The following is an 18,907-nucleotide window of genomic DNA, read 5'->3' on the forward strand; positions in this document are numbered from 1 at the left end:
TGTCCGGCCATCATTTACTTTGGACTATAGAAATATATAATTGTGATTAATTATACGACATAAAAATGTTTTAGATTCAACATTTTGATGCATTTATTAACCGAAAAATCACTTGAAATGAGCGGCTTTTAAATAAAAAACACACAGCCCAATATCCCGCAGGGAATGTTTGGTACGATCTGCACTCTCACACAGATCGTATTATCAGTTGTAATAAAAACGAAAAGTTTACTTTATTTCGGGGCGTTGCAACGTGCAATGTGCAACTGCAACTTCGAGGCATGTCTTTAGTATGCCATCCAATAGAGTTTTTAGTCTATCATCATGAATACTTTTGAATAGTTTCAAATCATTTTCGAGGAAACGTAAACAAGTAGTTGAGTGCCTCGCGATAGGTGGGCTTAAGCTTAATTGAGTTCATAGGCTGTGCAACATGTTGCATGCTGCAATGACTGACTGTCAGATTGTCCAACTGACTGACTGACGGACTGACGAACTGTTTGTCTTTTGCGTTTGTTGCCGCGACAAAGGCGCACTTAAGAGGCAGCTTCGTTATCACACAACATGTCAGCACATGGGAATTGTTGCCTGCTGCCGATGCCGCCTCAAAACAATGAATGAGGACAACAACAGCAACAATACGAACAACAACAACAATACATCAACTGTGCCTGGAGAGACATTTCATGCCCATCAAATGCATTGACATTGAACAATTGCGCGTAATGTTGTCGTACACTTGACAAGCGCGCAAATTGTAGTGCTACCTGCGCCAGGTACCACGTTGCAAGTTGCAACTTACCAGTTGCTAGTTGCCTGTTGCCTGCTGCAAGTTACCAGTTGCCAGTTGCTGGCTGCCAAGCTGCAACAAAGTTGTCTAGCTTTCAGCCTTGCCTCTGTCTACCGACAAAGCGAAAGCTTCAAACTCAAATCTCGAGCAGCCGAAAAATACGATTGAGGATAACTTTAATGTGTCACTGATGAAATGCTCTTCAAAATTCGCAGCTAAAAAAAAAACTATAATTTTTGTAGCTCTAAAATGTAGCTGGAAACAAATAAAAGAGATTTGGTTGAATGAGGTATCTTAAAATAAAATCTTGGACAACATTTTTAAATTTTAAGGAAATTAAACATCACCTTTAAAAAGTTGTTTGAAAACCGATAAAAAACTATTTCAAATTGAAATATTAGTATTTAGCATACGATAACTTAATGTTTAGATATCGATATTCAACTTTGAGCAAAATAAGTAAATATTAAGTGAAGTAATAATAAGAATAAAACAAACGTAATCCAATCGTGAAAAACTGGTATACAATATCTTTATAAATTGAGAATAGTTTCATTTATTTGTCTTTGAACTAAAATTTTGTCTCAATACTTTGCAAGAAATCTTTATCTCGATAGGTTTTCTTTTAAGAAAAATAACATAATTCTATACATCATAATTAAATTAATAACTTCCATTGTATTTCGTTTAAGTTCAAAGTATCTTGTGGCCAAAGTATCTTGTGAAACACAGAAAATATCAAATCAAGATCAAAAAATCTAGAATTATTCTGCTTTAAATAAGATTGATTTTGACTCAAATATGAAAAACAAAAACATCTTTAATTCAAGAATATATTCCTAATTCCAAAAATGATAGAAAAGTCCCAAATATCCATATTTGTAATATACTTTTCCATCTACATTTTTTTCTCTGTTCAGACTTTCATAAATAATTTAAAACATGTTGATATCGATCGGTTTTTTCTGATTAGTCTTTTATCTACAATTTGATTTAAAAATATTTCGTTTAATATAATTCTAATAAAGTTTTCTAATTATTTTAAATAAAATGAAATAACTTAATTTAATTTGATCCTAATTTTAAAGTTTAAATACTATATTTTATAATATTTATGTATTTTCTGTGGAGTTTAGTTCAACTTCAGCAACGTTTTCTTAGCAAATAATTTCCAAGGACTTGCCGTTAGTGTATAAAGTAAACACACAAGTTGAGCAGAATTTGATGAAAATTGTCAGAGTTTGCCTCTTCGTAGAGCTGTCGTGGTTTCGTTGATTCAACAATGTTGCGCTGGTTGCTGGTTCCTAATGAAGCGACGACGACGACGACGTCGACGAAGCTTGCAACGTTGGACAAGCAGCGACATGTCAGTTGCATTGGCCATTTGCCAAATACGAATGCGAATACGAGAGTAAGACAAGGCTCAGCTAAATGCTATCCAGATTAATAAGACCCGTGTCTGGTGTATTGCGGGTGACGACTGAAACAGTTGAATTGAGTTCGGGTCGGAAAAGATAGCAAAAGTCAAAAGTCAGCAGAATGCACAAAAAGAACACTAGCTGGCCAGCTTAGCTAGTTGGCTAGCTAGTTGGCTAAAAGGCAAACAGAATAGAACCGAACAGGCGATGCGATGCGACGTTCTAGACTTCATCCATATCGTTGACTACCAAATTTGGCATTGGCAATATTTTTGCAAGCCGTTAAAGATTTGCGCTTGCAAACGAGAGGCAACAACAAAAACAAAAAATGGAAAATGGAAAACGAACTGTAAAATGCATTTTTGTTGCCTTAAAAGGAGCCGAGGAAAAAGTAAGCAAAACGCACGATAAAAAGTGCAAACTTTGTTGCCACTGCATCCAACGTGCCACATGCAACATGCACTATACACCACCATTCACTGAGATATCTACGGCGGTGTTTTTGTTTTCCTTTTGCTCAATGCTGAAAATCGTGTTATGGTTTCTTGATACTTATAACAGAAACTGCGTATCAGTAACCTAATTGGCGCCCTCGACTATAATTTTCCTTTTTGCTATATGCATTGTTTACGTCTATGCCAAATGCCATAACAATCATCGAGTCTCTCACCGCAGCTGGAAGCATTCTATCGCGTTTCTCATTATGTGGGCGTATCGCTGCAAATTGCTTGAGAAATTTACAGAAAACAGGGCTGAATTAATTCTGAGATTAAACTAGGCTCAAGACAGTTTCGAGCGGATCCGAAATTTACAGAACTCTCAATATTATATATTTATTATACTATATATATATTCATTAATCAAAAAGAGTTATTTCTTATTATAATAGCAGGAAACTAATAGAGTAAAAGCTGCCTTATAAAGTTATACAATTATATCTACAAAGTCTAGAAACTTAAAGAAATTTGAAAGTCAACTTTTGTATTAAACATCGATCTATGATACAACAAAATGTTTGAGAAATTCATAAAAACAATTGTTAAATAATTTATAGATTGATCTGGGCACCAGAGTGAGAAACTTATGGAATGGTTAAACAAAAATTAGAAATTTTAAATTGTCGCTAAAGAAAATTAGAAGAATTTCAAGAACGAAAGGAAATTAAATCGGCAAAGTCAAAAAACTCAGCATATTAGTTGGTGAAATTTTTGAAAACACTTGAATTATTTCGATAACATTAAACACAGTTCCCAAAAGGATCAAGAACTGTATAATTTTCGAATATAAAGAAAAAAAAGAGCTAAAAATTGAATCAAAAGTCATCTTAGAAAATCTTGAAATTGATGAAATTTTGAATAAACATGAAACATAAAAATAAAAAAATATATATTTGTATATTAAAATAAAATCAAATCATATAAAATAATCTTCATAGATTTAAAAATCAATCATATAAAATAATCTTCATAGATTTAAAAATTTCAATTACTTATACTGCAGCCCTGTAAAATGTCCTTGTGATTTATCGTGTTAAGTTAGTCATGCCTCTCCCATTCATTAATAATAATATATAATACTAATAAGCTCATACTCTATCGATTTGCAGTTTTGCATCCCTCAAGTTACGTCTATATAAGCAACTGACAAGATATTTTCCTGTTGTCAGTCTAATAAGTAGCTAAAACACGTGCAATGTCTCTCATTGATGAGCTTCAAAGGAGATGGAGATTGCTCCGCGTACATCCCATGGAACTGTGGGTAGTATTACACAGCAATGTGCATCCGGAGCACACATCCATCCACTACAATCGCCTGCAACTAATGTAAAGTATTGCACATAAATTTAAATAAATTAATGTAAGTCATACTTTGTTTTCTATTAAGCAGCGCCTGGGGCAGCTTTCCGATTAAGTCGGAAAGTCGAACGTTGATTCAACGGGCTTGGAACCTTTATATTTTATTGCAAATCAATTTCTTCATTGTGACAACTGTGTGGGCGCTACACGAGGACGAAGATTTTGTGGCCTTAGGTCAGGATCTTTTGTGGAACTGTGGAGTAAATATTAAACTAAATTCTATATATTATATAAAAAACTTAAATTAAACTCTCTACCTTAGATGGTTTACTTGATGACCAAATGGCACTTTTTGTACTTTCGTGCCGATAAAGTCGATGATTTAGTCAATAGATTGGATGCCTGTCATCGGGAAGTGAAGAAAAAACATTCAGCCGATGAAATTCGTGCTATACAACGTTATCATTATACCATAGAATCGTCTCTAAGTGTGCTTTGGTTCTTTGGTATCGGCATGTTTATCGGCTTGATTGCGACTCTTCCTGTTTATACGAATCAAAAGTTGCCCTTTCATGCGATATTTCCATTCGGTTGGCATGATCCCGATAGACATCCTTATGCTCACGCTGCTGTCTATGTGTGGCAAATTTTTGCATTGATTAACAATATGTACGCATTGCTCTTCTTAGATTTGTTGAGTGTACACATATTTTTCCAGCTGGCTGCCAACATGAAGATCCTGTGTGTGGAGCTGCGTTACATGTCCAAGCTCAATCGTCACGATGTGGCACTCTATCGTTCCGAGCTGCGACGCATTTGCATATTTCACCAGAAGATCCTTGGGTGAGTAAAAAGAAAAGAAAACTATTTTTAATCCTTCGAAAGTTTAGTCAAAGTTTAAAGCCAAACTATTTCAAAATTAAGCTAAAATTCTACAAAATATTTTATTCTCGAAAATTCAACTTTATTATTTATCTTTTTGAAAAATCATCAAATTTTTTTATCTCAATAATACTTTTATAAAACTTTTGGAGATTTAAATCTTGTTTCACAATCAAATCTTGCTTTTTTTTGTAAGATCTAAAAGTTATCAAACTTTCATCTCTATTCCACAATCACTAACTTTTTATTACAGCCTTGTGGAGCTCACCAACGAAGTATTCTATGGTCCCATGATCATGCAGATGATCGTGTCCTTTTTCTTGATCTCCTTGTCCACATTCATCTCGCTGGTGGCTCGTCATGATCCCTCAGTGGCCGCAAGATTCATGCTCTTTATGGTGCTCAGCTTTTTGCATCTATCCTACTGGTGCATCGCTGGCAACATGGTCAACGAACACGCATTCAATGTGGCAGGAGCTGCCTTTGATGCCTACGAATGGTCGCCACCTGTGCCGGAGATTCAGCGTGATATCGCTTTCATAATACGACGGGCACAGAAATCACTCTCAATGGGTGCAGCTCCTTTTCCGCCCTTAAATCTCACTAGTTACATGGCTGTAAGTTAATGCTTTCTGTATATGAGGATATTGAGTAATATTTGATATTTTTGCAGATACTTAAGCAATGCTATAGCATACTCACATTGATGTTGGAGAGCCTGGATTAAATACTCTTGAAAACACTTAACAACGTATTTTAAATGCACCTGCTTTATATTACTCTTGTTGCATATAATACTCAATAAAGTTCACAAAGCACCAATACATTGTTTACGTCTATGCCAAATGCCACAACAATCCTCGAGTCTCTCACCGCAGCTGGAAACATTCTATCGCGTTTCTCATTATGTGGGCGTATCGCTGCAAATTGCTTGAGAAATTTACAGAAAACAGGGCTGAATTAATTCTGAGATTAAACTAGGCTCAAGACAGTTTCGAGCGGATCCGAAACTTACAGAACTCTCAATATTAATGAATATAGCAAAAAGAGTTATTTCTTATTAGAACAGCAGGAAACTAAAAGAGTAAAAGCTGTCTTATAAAGTTGTACAATTATATCTACAAAGTCTAGAAACTTAGAGAAATTATAAAGTCAACTTTTGTATTAAACATCAATCTATGATACAACAAATTGTTTGAGAAATTTAAATAACAATTCTCTAATAATTTATAGATTGATCTGGGCTCCAGAGGGAGAAATATATGGAATGGCTAAGCAAAAATTAAGAAATTTTAATTTATCGCTAAACAAAATTAAAAGAATTTAAAGAATGGAAGGAAATTAAATCGGCAAAGTCAAAAAACTCAGAAATTTAATTTTCGAATATAAATAAAAACAAGTAAGAAAGTTACAGTCAAGTGTGCTCGACTGTGAGATACCCGCTACCCACTTTTAATAAAGGCAAAATATTGCGGTATCATTTTCAAAATATACCGAAAATACTTAAAAATACTAAAAATATACCAAATGGTATGTTTGGTATATCGATATAGTACACCATTCAAAATATACCATAAACGGCACAATGTGCTAGATTGTCGGCCAAAGCAACTCAGACCCCTAGTAAGTAGACGTTTTTGCCCATACAAAAGTATTTCTTTAATAACTTTCATAATTTTTATCTGATCGCAACCAAATTTTCAGGAATCATAAATACTATAGTATTTATTGTATATACCAAAAACTCTAGCTTTAAAATTAGGCTTGTTATTCGATTTTTTTGATTTGCGGGGGCGGAAGTGGGCGTGGCAAAAATTTGAAACAAACTTGATCTGCGTGCAAACATAACAAATGCTGTCGAAAAAAAATTATAGCTCTATCTCTTATAGTCTCTGAGATCCAGTGTTTCATACGGACAGACGGACGGACGGACAGACGGACATGGCTATATCGTCTCCGCTGTTGACGCTGATCAAGTATATATATACTTTATAGGGTCGGAGATGCCTCGTTCTACCTGTTACATACATTTCCTGCCGGCACAAAGTTATAATACCCTTCTACCCTATGGGTAGCGGGTATAAAAAGAGCTAAAAATTAAAATAAAAGTTATCTTAGAAAATCTTTAAATTGAAGAAATTTTGAAGGTAGTTGCTAAATAAACATGAAATATAAAAATAAAAAATATATATTTGTATATTAAAATAAAGTCACATTTGCAATCATATAAATAATAATATAAATAATCTTCATAGATTTAAGAATTTAAAAATTTCAAGTACTTATACTGCAGCCCTGTAAAATGTCCTTGTGATTAGTCAATATAATTGTATGCCTCTCCCATTCATTAATAATAATATATAATACTAATAAGCTCATACTCTATCGATTTGCAGTTTTGCAGCCCTCAAGTTACGTCTATATAAGCAACTGACAAGATGTTTTCCAGTTGTCAGTCTAATAAGTGGCTAAAACACGTGCAATGTCTCTCATTGATGAGGTTCAAAGGAGATGGAGATTGCTCCGCGTACATCCCATGGAACTGTGGGTAGTATTACACAGCAATGTGCATCCGGAGCACACATCCATCCACTACAATCGTCTGCAACTAATGTAAAGTATTTAAAATAAATTTAAATAATTTAATGTACGTCATACTTTGTTTTCTCTTAAGCAGCGCCTGGGGCAGCTTTCCGATTAAGTCGGAAAGTCGAACCTTGATTCAACGCGCTTGGAACTTTTATATTTTGTTGCAAATCAATTTTTCATTGTTACTACTGTGTGGGCGCTACACGAGGACGAAGATTTTGTGGCCTTAGGTCAGGATCTTTTGTGGAACTGTGGAGTAAATATTAAACTAAATTCTATATATAAACAACTTAAATAAAACTCTCTACCTTAGATGGTTTACTTGATGACCAAATGGCACTTTTTGTACTTTCGTGCCGATAAAGTCGATGATTTAGTCGATAGATTGGATGCCTGTCATCGGGAAGTGAAGAAAAAACATTCAGCCGATGAAATTCGGTCTATACAACGTTATCATTATACCGTAGAATCGTCTCTAAGTGTCCTTTGGTTCTTTGGTCTCTCCATGTTTATCGGCTTGATTGCGACTCTTCCTGTTTATACGAATCAAAAGTTGCCCTTTCATGCGATATATCCATTCGGTTGGCATGATCCCGATAGACATCCTTATGCTCACGCTATTGTCTATGGGTGGCAAGTTTTTGCATTGATTAACAATATGTACGCATTGCTCTTCTTAGATTTGTTGTGTGTACACATCTTTTTCCAGCTGGCTGCCAACATGAAGATCCTGTGTGTGGAGCTGCGCTGCATGTCCAAGCTCAATCGTCACGATGTGGCACTCTATCGTTCCGAGCTGCGACGCATTTGCATATTTCACCAGAAGATCCTTGGGTGAGTAAAAAGAAAAAAAAACCCAATTTCAATCCTTTGAAAGTCAAGTCAAAGTTAAAGCCGAACAATTTAAAAATTAAACTAAACATTTTTGATTCTCGAGACTTCGTTTATTTATTTATCCCAGTAATTTATATATTTCTTTTACTTACTGATGAGTTAAAATGGCGACAGCACTGGACATTAGATCGCAATTTCAAAAAGGATTTTACAACTTTGACACTCCATTTCTCAATGATTCTTGTTTTAAGATTTTTACCGATTGACCAATGCTGAAACACGACTTTAATATTCTTGAAAATATGATTTTATATTGAGAAGTGTTTCAGAATGGAATTTTATGACAATACGTTTTAAAGATTAAAATCTTCTTTTTTAGGATTTAAATACTAGTTTATGACTTTGATCGCATTTAAAATATTTTTATTTTTGTGAATTTGGTCGCATTTAAAATATTATTATTTGTCTCATTACTAGAAAAAAAGAACAAATTTCATGGATTTAAAAAATCATCGATTATAAAACCAGATTCTTATACCCATAGGGTAGAAGGTTATTATAACTTTGTGCCGACAGGAAATGTATGTAACAGGTAGAAGGAGGCATCTCCGACCCTATAAAGTATATATATATTTTTGATCAGCGTCAACAGCCGAAACGATCTAGCCATGTCCGTCTGTGTGTCTGTTCGTCTGTCCGTATGAACACCTAGATCTCAGGGACTATAAGAGATAGAGCTATAACTTTTTTCGACAGCATTTGTTATGTTTGCACGCAGATCAAGTTTGTTTCAAATTTTTGCCACGCCCACTTCCGCTCGCAAACCAAAAAAAATCGAATAACAAGCGTAATTTTAAAGCTAGAGCTACGAATTTTGGTATATACAATAATTACTGTAGTAGTTATGATTCCTGAAAATTTGGTTACGATCAGATAAAAATTGTGGAAGTTATTAAAGAAATACTTTTGTATGGGCAAAAACGCCTACTTACTAGGGGTCTGAGTTGCTTTGGCCGACAATCTGGCACATTGTGCCGTCTATGGTATATTTTGAATGGTGTACTATATCGATATACCACACATACCATTTGGTATATTTTTAGTATTTTTAAGTATTTTCGGTATATTTTGAAAATGATACCGCAATATTTTGCCTTTATTAAAAATGGGTAGCGGGTATCTCACAGTCGAGCACACTCGACTGTAACTTTCTTACTTGTTTTTTTAAGATCGAAAAGTTATCAAACTTTAATCTGTATTCTCTCATAGAAACATTCCACAATTACTAACTTTTTATTACAGCCTTGTGGAGCTCACCAACGAAGTATTCTATGGACCCATGATCATGCAGATGATCGTGTCCTTTTTCTTGATCTCCTTGTCCACATTCATCTCGCTGGTGGCTCGTCATGATCCCTCAGTGGCCGCAAGATTCATGCTCTTTATGGTGCTCAGCTTTTTGCATCTATCCTACTGGTGCATCGCTGGCAACATGGTCAACGAACATGCATTCAATGTAGCAGGAGCTGCATTTGATGCCTACGAATGGTCGCCACCTGTGCCGGAGATTCAGCGTGATATCGCTTTCATAATACGACGGGCACAGAAACCACTCTCAATGGGTGCAGCTCCTTTTCCGCCCTTAAATCTCACTAGTTACATGGCTGTAAGTTAATGCTTTCTGTATTTGAGAATGTTGAGTAATATTTGATATTTTTGCAGATACTTAAGCAATGCTACAGCATACTCACATTGATGTTGGAGAGCCTGGATTAAATACTCTTTAAAACACTTAACAACGTATTTGAAATGCACCTGCTTAATATTATTCTTGTTGCACATAATACTCAATAAAATACACAGAGCACCAACCACTCTGGCGTATACTTAATGCATCCCTTTAGCTAATTTTAGCTAATTTTAGCGTCATTTTTGTCTGTGTCTTTCAATCGCTGCTCATAAAGCAATCACAACTACTTATTCCCAGCTTTTTCTTGGCATGCTCGTTAATCGCAGCGGCTGCTGGGATTTGCCTCCGAAACCAATTTGCAGACGGTTCACTTTGGCAGCTCTGCAACAACTAAACAACCGAACTATAAGCGTTTAGTCTTCATACTCTTTTGAAGGGTGTAATGAATTTAGCTACAATGCTTGCTTTAGATTAACCTCAGAGTTTTGTATGCTTATTAAGTGCATTTTGACTTTCCAAGTCTGTAAAATTGCACACCTGCAAATTAGGAAGGTATGTTGCTTAATTGGTGTTTTATATTTTTAAAAAAGAGCTTCCTTTCTTAGCTCAAAACGTGCTAAAACCTTTCTGACATGAAAGTGTTCAATAATATATATTTGAGTGCAATAGTTGGTTACTTAAACCAGTGAACAGATCAATATATAAAGGAGCTTGATGAAATCACGGAATAATTGAGAGCTTAAAGAAGAAGAAAGCTACAGTCTTGAACGCCAATCAAACGTATATTTTAGGAAAACAGCTTAATTGTGTAGCTCTAATTATGCAATATGCTAACTAACAGAATTTTAAATTGTATATTGTCATACTTCAATACTCGATGAAAATTCTGAAGAATTACCCTAGACGAGCTTAGTAACATCTATTACTTTGCATTTGATATTTTCTTAATCAATGTCCTTAGCAAAGACTGCCTTAGTAATTCCTTTTCTCAATATCGACATCAAAGCGAAACTTTCACAAGATGTCAAGTGGCAGCCGTAACTTCTCAACACACATTAAAAACAATCCGGGGAAAATGGAGGCAACTTAAGAGCAAGAGTATCAAGTCTTCCGCAACCTGAACTCAAGAGTTCTTTTTGCAGTTTATCAATAATTTGGGGCTATCCGAAGAAAGTTTTTGCAACGAGGTTGCATATTATGCATGCGACCCGGTGAGATTGCCCTGCGCCCCCGCAACAGCCACAGCTAACCAGCAGCCAGTTGCTGCGGCAGCGACAGCACCAACTTGTGGCAACATGGAGCAACTCATAAATTGCAATTGTGTAGAGCATGGAGAGCATGCAACATTGCGAGAGCGCGGAAGGTGGCAAAGGAGATTGCAGCAGGTACTGCAAGCAGGTTTTTGGTTAGTTCAGACTGCTCCGTCATTAGCTTGATTGAATCTTATTGTTGGCAATTAACCTGAGCAGCTACGAGGGCAAGCATCTGCTGCAGAAGCAATTCTGTGGCAAGTCCAGGGGTAATAACTTCATTTGTTGCAACATCCAGCGGCATGACACATGACACAACATGTCATCTGCTTATGCCACAACTAATTGCCAGCGACAAGTCGCCACAATTAATTAGCAAAACGACAACGGATCGGCAGTCACAGTCACAGCCACAGCCCTGTTCTGCTCTCAGCTCTCTATTTGCATGCAACGTGCAACGAGGATCATGACGTGCTGCAGCCACAAAAAAAAAGGCAAGCGAAATGAAATGAACTCTCGCATTCGCTTATTGTACACCGAATTTCACTTAGGAAGGCGCAAGCAGCGCCAATCCCAGCTAGACGATGCAACAGACAACAAGACAACAGGACAGCAAAACGATGGCTAAGTCGAACAGCAAACGATTTGTCAGACAGCCATCTCTTGTGGTTTTGGCTGTCTTTTCGTTTTTTTCCTGCTTCTTTTTAGCTCATTTAAGACTCCACTTCCTACTTACGTTTGAATATTCGCAATTGCAATTGCATTTTGCCAGTGTTTACTTACTTAGCACAAGCGCAGCTTCCACTCCTTGCGTCCCGCACAGCGCACAGTGGCGCTGAAGTTGTGGAAAATGATTACAAATTTATTTAAAAATAAAATCATAAAAAACATTTAATAGATTTGTGAACATTATAATTTACTTTAAAGATTTACTTATTCAGCAGTCTTCTATTATCTATTTTTGGGATAAAGCGAATCATTTTAATATAATCCAATAAAAAGCAAGAATGTAATGCCTTAATTTAATCTTAATCTTAATCATCTTAATTTAGCTTAATAGTAAATAAAAGTGGTATAATAAGTTAGTTAGAAATACAAAAATTGTATGTATATACATCAGCAGAAGTTGAATGCATCTTTTTGAGTCTTTTATTCCTAGGAACATTTGCTAAACGTCTAAGCAATGAATTAGGGTGCTTGTAAAGTCCTTAAATACTTATGTTTGATGTATAACAAATTTTCTGGAACTAACTTGAAAACTAAAAGCAAAGCTCACATTAATGTTAGCGGACAGACATACATATTAAGTATACGCACATCATTTTTGTTGTGTATCAAAACGCAGCAACATAACACATAGCTATAATAAAACCTCAGATATGTGGCGAATTTCGGGAAAATAATTTGAAAACTAAAAGAGTAGCTTTTATTAATGTTAGCGGACAGACAGACGGAGGCGGCTATGTTAAGTATACGCCTGTTATCTTAAGCTGCCGTAATATTAAAATAAATTTTCATTTATTTATTTACCTAATTTTGTCATTGCACTCTTAAGCCCATAATGCTAAAGTGCTTTTCATTTTTGTCACACTGTGCTGACAATTGCATGCAGATGCAGCGCCTTTGTCATGACATGACAGCAGCCTAATTCATCATTATGGAGCTACATGGCTTTTGCTTTTTTTGCTTTTTGCCTCGGCAGCTCAATGAGAGTTTTGTCGCGACTTTCGCTAGACGTTTGCATGTTGCAGTTGCTGCCTGCTTCCAGTTCCCAATTCCCCTCTCGCTCGCATCTCTCTTTTCAGCGTAAGCATCTAAGCAGCGATCTCGTTAGACGGCGTGCCCGTAGCCTGGTTCCATGTGGTGGAAGTCGACAATCGTCAGTTGGCAGCTTCGCAGTCTGGCTTGTTGCACAGAGCAGTGCAGTGCAGTGTCTCTATCCTCCTCAGTGATTCATTCATGCGCAGTAGTTGAAATTTTTTCGCTTGCATGCAGCTGACAATGATGATAATAATGATGATGCATGTGCCAGCATTTCGAGTGGCATTCGATCGTGGATCGAAGCCAAGGCAGGCAAAGAGAAAGAGGAGGGAATGATTCGCCTGTCGGCATCAACGACGACGACATTATCGTCAGCCTCTCAAGTCAGAAGTCAGCGATGTCAGTTGTGAGCCTCGTCTCTCCCTCTCTGCTGTGTACTTCTGCTTATCCGACAATGTATCTTTCGGTGTGGGCTTGCCACAGCCGAAACCAATGGAAAGTTATTGAAAGCCTGTAAACGTCAATCTACGAGCATTCATTGTGTGCCTTGTTTTCCTCAAAATATACATATTGCCATGACTCTGATGGCATTGCTGAGGTCGCCTCAATAAATCAAACTAATCGAGCTGCAGCTTTCAGTAATTAAAGTGCAAGCTATCTAAATCTAATTAACCCCAAAATATATAACTTTATGCTCATAAACCAATAGTACACAAGATTCAATTAAAATTCGAAAGTAATATTGTTCAATAATGAAAATCCCAAGTGAAACGAATTATTTTAAAAATGTTTAACTAATGAATTAATAGTGTTCTTTATTATTATTTTTATAAGATTTTGAACTAAGTAGAAAAGCTCCAATTTCTTAATAAGTTAATATTTTTAGTTTATCTAATAAATTGTATATTTAAGATGTATTTAAAAGAACCCAAAAGTTAAGCAAAACCATAAGATTTTTCTAAAATGATGTCTAAATTTATTTACAGATCTTCTTTGACTATATTTCTTAGATTTACGGCAGCCAATCTTCGTTATCTTCTCCAATTTAAATTACCAATAATAAATTTAATATTATTATACATTAATAAGTAATTAGTATTATCATTGTAAAAGAATTATTACATCATCATAAAATATCCTTGTCATTCTACGTAATTTATATAACATATAGTATGTAGATAAAGCAACTAAAAATTGTTTATTTTAATTTTATATAGTAACCCATCTCAAGTTAAACTTGATACCAACAATTTATTAATTTTTATATCATTGCCAAACAAATGTTCCAATTATATGTATACATATATAAATTGTATAGACAACACAATCCTAAATATTTTTTGAAGATAGTGCAATAATAAGTTGTTTATTTTAAACTCTTTTCATAACTTTAACAATATGTTATATAACAAGTTATAATGAATTACCAAACAATTAGTTTTTGAAGCTTACTCATTAATTTATCTTAATTCTCTTAACCTTTTTATTAACTACTATTATAAATTTCTAATAAATCCTTTCGACTTACATTAACAGTTTTGTATTCAGTTAATTTAATATATAAATCATTCTTTACATTTTTTAAACTTTTATTACAAATTTTCCCTTACCCTTAATAGTTATGTATTTAGTTCTTTTGCCTAACTCTCACTCAATCCCCATTTTAGGTAGTGTTGTGCGCCAATTCCCGTGACAAGCGAAAAGGTGTCAACTATTCAGTTGAACGAGTTGCTTGGTTAATCATCGAACCGTAGACAAGCTGTCGTATGTGGCATGCACGACTTCATTATAAGGCGACCTCATATGCATCATCATCATCATCATCGTCATTGTCAGCTGCTGTTGCAGTTGCAGTTCCTGTGGCAACTCTCATTTGTGGCTGCTCATGGCTCGTGACATGTCGACCAGGTTCTGCGATTAGTTGGCCAAAAACTTCTGATTAGTTTTGTGTTGTTGTTTCTGGTTTGCTAAACTTTCGTTTTGTTTGACTGCTCATCAAGCGCTTGGAAAATGCACGAAAATGTGCCACAAATTTGTTTGTCAAACAACAACAACAACAACAACGAGAACAGGAGAGTGCAACTGCAACTGTGCGACAACTGTGCATGGAGTGGCCATTAAATTCCTTGACGGTTGTCGCTAATGAAGTCATAAAACCGCATGACATTTGCGCTGCCTCCACACGAAAAAACAGATCTCACTTTTTTCCCCTCTTCTTTTTTTAGTCAGACACAATCCTGTGTATGTTTTTTGTTTTTTGGGCGCTGTCGAACACACAATTGTCTGTTGTCTGGTCCGAAAACGAAGCCTGGACCTGGGACCTGGACCTGGCTCAATCGTTCGAATATGCAAATCGCAAGTCGCCGCCCGCTGCCACCCACAGACAGAGCGACGTCAGAGGACCAAGTCGATCCATGTGTCCATATGCTCTCCATATCGTCTCTGAGATCTTTCGCTTTCGATTGGCTTTACGACGTCGTGGTTTAAGCGCGATGCGAACAGAGAGAAAGAGAGAGAGACAGAGGGAATTGGCTGCGCTTTATTTTCGGCTTAGCTTTATCTGGCCAACAGATTTTTCGTTGTTGGTCTTGCTTCGCTTCGTGCTGCAAATATGCAAAAATGTTGCAAGCGAAAGAGAGAAAAAGAGAGAGAGAGAGAGAATGTAAGCACGTCGATGGCACACGTTTCGAGGGCCTTTCGTGTCATAAATGGCATAAATATTCCATCTTGACCGGGCAACCCAAATATTTCATTGCACTCTTCGCTCAGTCCCTGTCATTGCCAAGAGTAAAATTATAACAATGTGCGATCGGAAAACTTTCACTTTTTGGCCAAAAGATCTTTCGGGATTTCGGTTTTTTTTTTTTCTGTTGTTCGCTTGGTTTATGAAAATGAAATTAAATCGTTTTTCATTTTTATGCATTTGCTTATGGGGATCAGCAAAAGTCAAGATAAGCTTTATGTTGGCAGCTCCGGGTTCAAACAGGCCACAAGCTATCATATAAAGAAAAAAAAGAATATACAGAGGCGTCGCTTTATAAAGCAGCTGATATGATGAAGTGTTTTTAATTGCACCTCGAAGTTATGAGTCAAGATAAGAGTGTAAAAGAATATGTTTTTTTTTTTAACGTGCGATATAATATAACTGTATTTTCAAAGTAATGAATGAAGTTGCTTTTTATTTAAAAGCAAGTAAGAAAGTACAATATACCAAACTAATGTATCATTAAATTCTAAAATATACCAAAAGATTAATTTGGAATATAAATATACTCTTTCGCAATATATACCAAACTAAAATACCAAAAGCTTTATTTGGTATGTTATATATACTTACACAAAATATACCATAAAGTACACAATATACCAGAATGTCAACCGAAGCAAATTACCCTCGAGACAAACTGAAATTTCAGAAATATTCGGTAGCCATTAAACATGTTCGATATAATATGAACGTATTTTTAAAGTATAAAAAAATAAACAAAGATGCTTTTAGTTCAAGGAATAACTTTCAATTTAAAACGAATTTATTTAAAAAGTTTTAAATAAAAAATGTTAAATCTCTAGCATTTATATTTTATATACAAAGCTTTAAGACTTACCGGCAGTTGAGCACAAAAATGTCAATTTATTACGAATTTTGTTCAATCCGTTAATGGATTATTCATTGGCTCAATTTGCTAAATGGGTTGCCAATAAAGTAAAATGAAATGAAATGAAAACAAAGCATTTATAGGAATTATTATTATTTTTTGTTTGTTTTTATTGTATTGTATTTATTTTCGTTTTGTTTGAATATTCATTTTGCATTGTTTTTTCAAATTCTCTTCTGTGTGTGTATTTTTTTTGCTTTATTTGTTGAACAATTTAATGGAATTTATTGTGAAAATAATTATTTATAATTGTCAATTTGATGTTGTTTTTGTTTTTTGCTTTTTGTTTTTCGTTTTTGTTGCACATAATTAGTTGGGCTAAGCTAAATTGGAACATTTGTAGTTGCATTTAGTAGTAGTTGAATGTTGAATTCGCTGCAGCTTTTTGTTTTTCATAATGTTGACATTTGAGTTATTAATTATAGTTGCTAATTATCATTAACATTAACATTAGGCGTTATCATTAAATGTTACCATTATCATTATCGTTATTATTATTATTGTAATTGTAATTGTTATTATGATGCGAAACTGTGTGCATGTAATGAATAAATATTTAAAATACAATATTGCAGTTGTGTTTTTTCTTTCTTCTTTTGTTTATCTACATATATTAAAGTTCGTTTTTTTTTGTTTCTTACTATTCAAATTAGAGTCGAATGGAAAAAAGAGTTGAGTTTAATCGAATTATATTAACTGGTAGAGCGTAGTTTTTTCGTGTTCATTTATTTGATTATGATTATTATTACTAAATAGTTTGTACATAGCAACATTATGACTAGTCTTTGGTTGTTGTTGTTTAATCTTTCTCTTAAATTTGTGTTTTGTGTTTAAACGTAAAACTTGAACTTTGAAGAGGAATGTAACGTTAGCCAGTTGCTCCAGCCTTTCATTATTCTTTCTTTATTTAATGCTAATAATAATAATTGTATTTTGTGGTAACTGGCAAGAGGCAACTCGAACTTTTCATGTTGCACGCTCTTTCAATTAATTGCTAATTGGAGCAAATTGCGAATAACAAACTCGAATTTATTTACAGTGTATATACAATGGCGCGAGTTAAGTACTTCTCTATTTGCAGTTGTAGTTGTAGTTGTTAAGCTTATTTGATATGCATGACATGAATTGTTTATGATTCACCTGTGTGGTAAGCAGCGTTCAAAAGTTTTGTTCTTGTTTTCGTTGCGTTGTGTATGAATGAATGCTTAAGCATGTTACAAAATATTTAAATTTAAATTTTCAATTTTAAACCATGGAAAATCTTTTCACAGACAAACGAAGGCAGCCAACTAACTTCATTTTTTTTTTTTGAAAGGCCCACAGAACATTACCGATATTTGCAAAAGCTTTCTCTATGTTGTGTATTTAAAGTTTTTCTTTTCATTTCCTTTCCTTTTTATTTTGTGGGTTTTCCTTTTTGGTTTCCTTTGCTCTTCTTATTTCTCATTTTAGTTTGAGCTCGCTTTGCCATGGCAATCGAAACTATTTGCTTTTGTAATTACAAAACAAGAGGAATGAAGTGAAAAGCCACAAAGTTTGGTGCCATTTGCAGCCGAGAACATGCTGAACAGCAGATACCAGTTAACACACACACACACACACATACACACACTCTCCCACACACACACATTCTCAAACACACTCCCAGAGAAACCCACATGCAATAAGAAGGTTTTTGGGCGAAAATCATTTTGTGTTGCTAAGCGACTTTTAAATGCTCTGCCTCAACGTAAGCTGCTTAAAATTTCACTCACAAAATTCAATTGCAGTGTTGCCAAATGTGGAAAATGAAAAATATTACAGTTTCTGCAGTTTAAAACCACTTTTAACGATTCTTGAAAAGTCAATAGAATCAAATCAAAATTTCTCTTATAAAATTAAGCGACTCTAAATTTTGGAAATTAGAAATTTTTCGAAATCTCAGTTTGTTAACATTTCTGCAGTCTTGAACCATTTTTATTGTTTCGAGAGTAATCCATATTTTATTACACTTGAAGGAAAAGTTCAAATGTGACTCTCATCTATAATATTTAATATTATTTGGGAATAAAATTTTTGCGAATTTGCTTCTTTACTTTAAGTAAAGTTTTTACTATGAAAAATTTCGAATATCTCACTTGAATTTACTTTAAGTAAAAGTTGTATATGAAATATTTAAGTACAAGTATTCTCAACACTTTGTAGCGATATTTAAGTAAGTTAATATAAATATTTCACCAGGAATGTGTTTAAAAATGTGTT

The 18,907-nt window shown here is 34.7% G+C and overlaps 2 protein-coding genes across 2 annotated transcripts; both read left to right on the plus strand.

Moving 5' to 3' along the window:
- The first annotated feature begins 3,900 nt into the window (after positions 1 to 3,900).
- LOC117572215 (odorant receptor 47b-like) lies at positions 3,901 to 5,628 on the plus strand. The gene is made up of 5 exons (XM_034254891.2): positions 3,901 to 4,031; positions 4,096 to 4,264; positions 4,327 to 4,847; positions 5,140 to 5,503; positions 5,560 to 5,628. The coding sequence occupies exons 1-5, from the start codon at positions 3,901 to 3,903 to the stop codon at positions 5,611 to 5,613; spliced, it is 1,239 nt and encodes a 412-aa protein (XP_034110782.1). The 3' UTR covers positions 5,614 to 5,628.
- Positions 5,629 to 7,531: 1,903 nt separating this feature from the next.
- Positions 7,532 to 10,099, plus strand: LOC117572209 (odorant receptor 47b-like). The gene is made up of 5 exons (XM_052003591.1): positions 7,532 to 7,537; positions 7,597 to 7,731; positions 7,789 to 8,309; positions 9,612 to 9,975; positions 10,032 to 10,099. The coding sequence occupies exons 1-5, from the start codon at positions 7,532 to 7,534 to the stop codon at positions 10,083 to 10,085; spliced, it is 1,080 nt and encodes a 359-aa protein (XP_051859551.1). The 3' UTR covers positions 10,086 to 10,099.
- Positions 10,100 to 18,907: the final 8,808 nt, after the last annotated feature.

This window comes from Drosophila albomicans, chromosome 3 (assembly GCF_009650485.2).
Source record: "Drosophila albomicans strain 15112-1751.03 chromosome 3, ASM965048v2, whole genome shotgun sequence".
Lineage (NCBI taxonomy): Eukaryota > Metazoa > Arthropoda > Insecta > Diptera > Drosophilidae > Drosophila > Drosophila albomicans.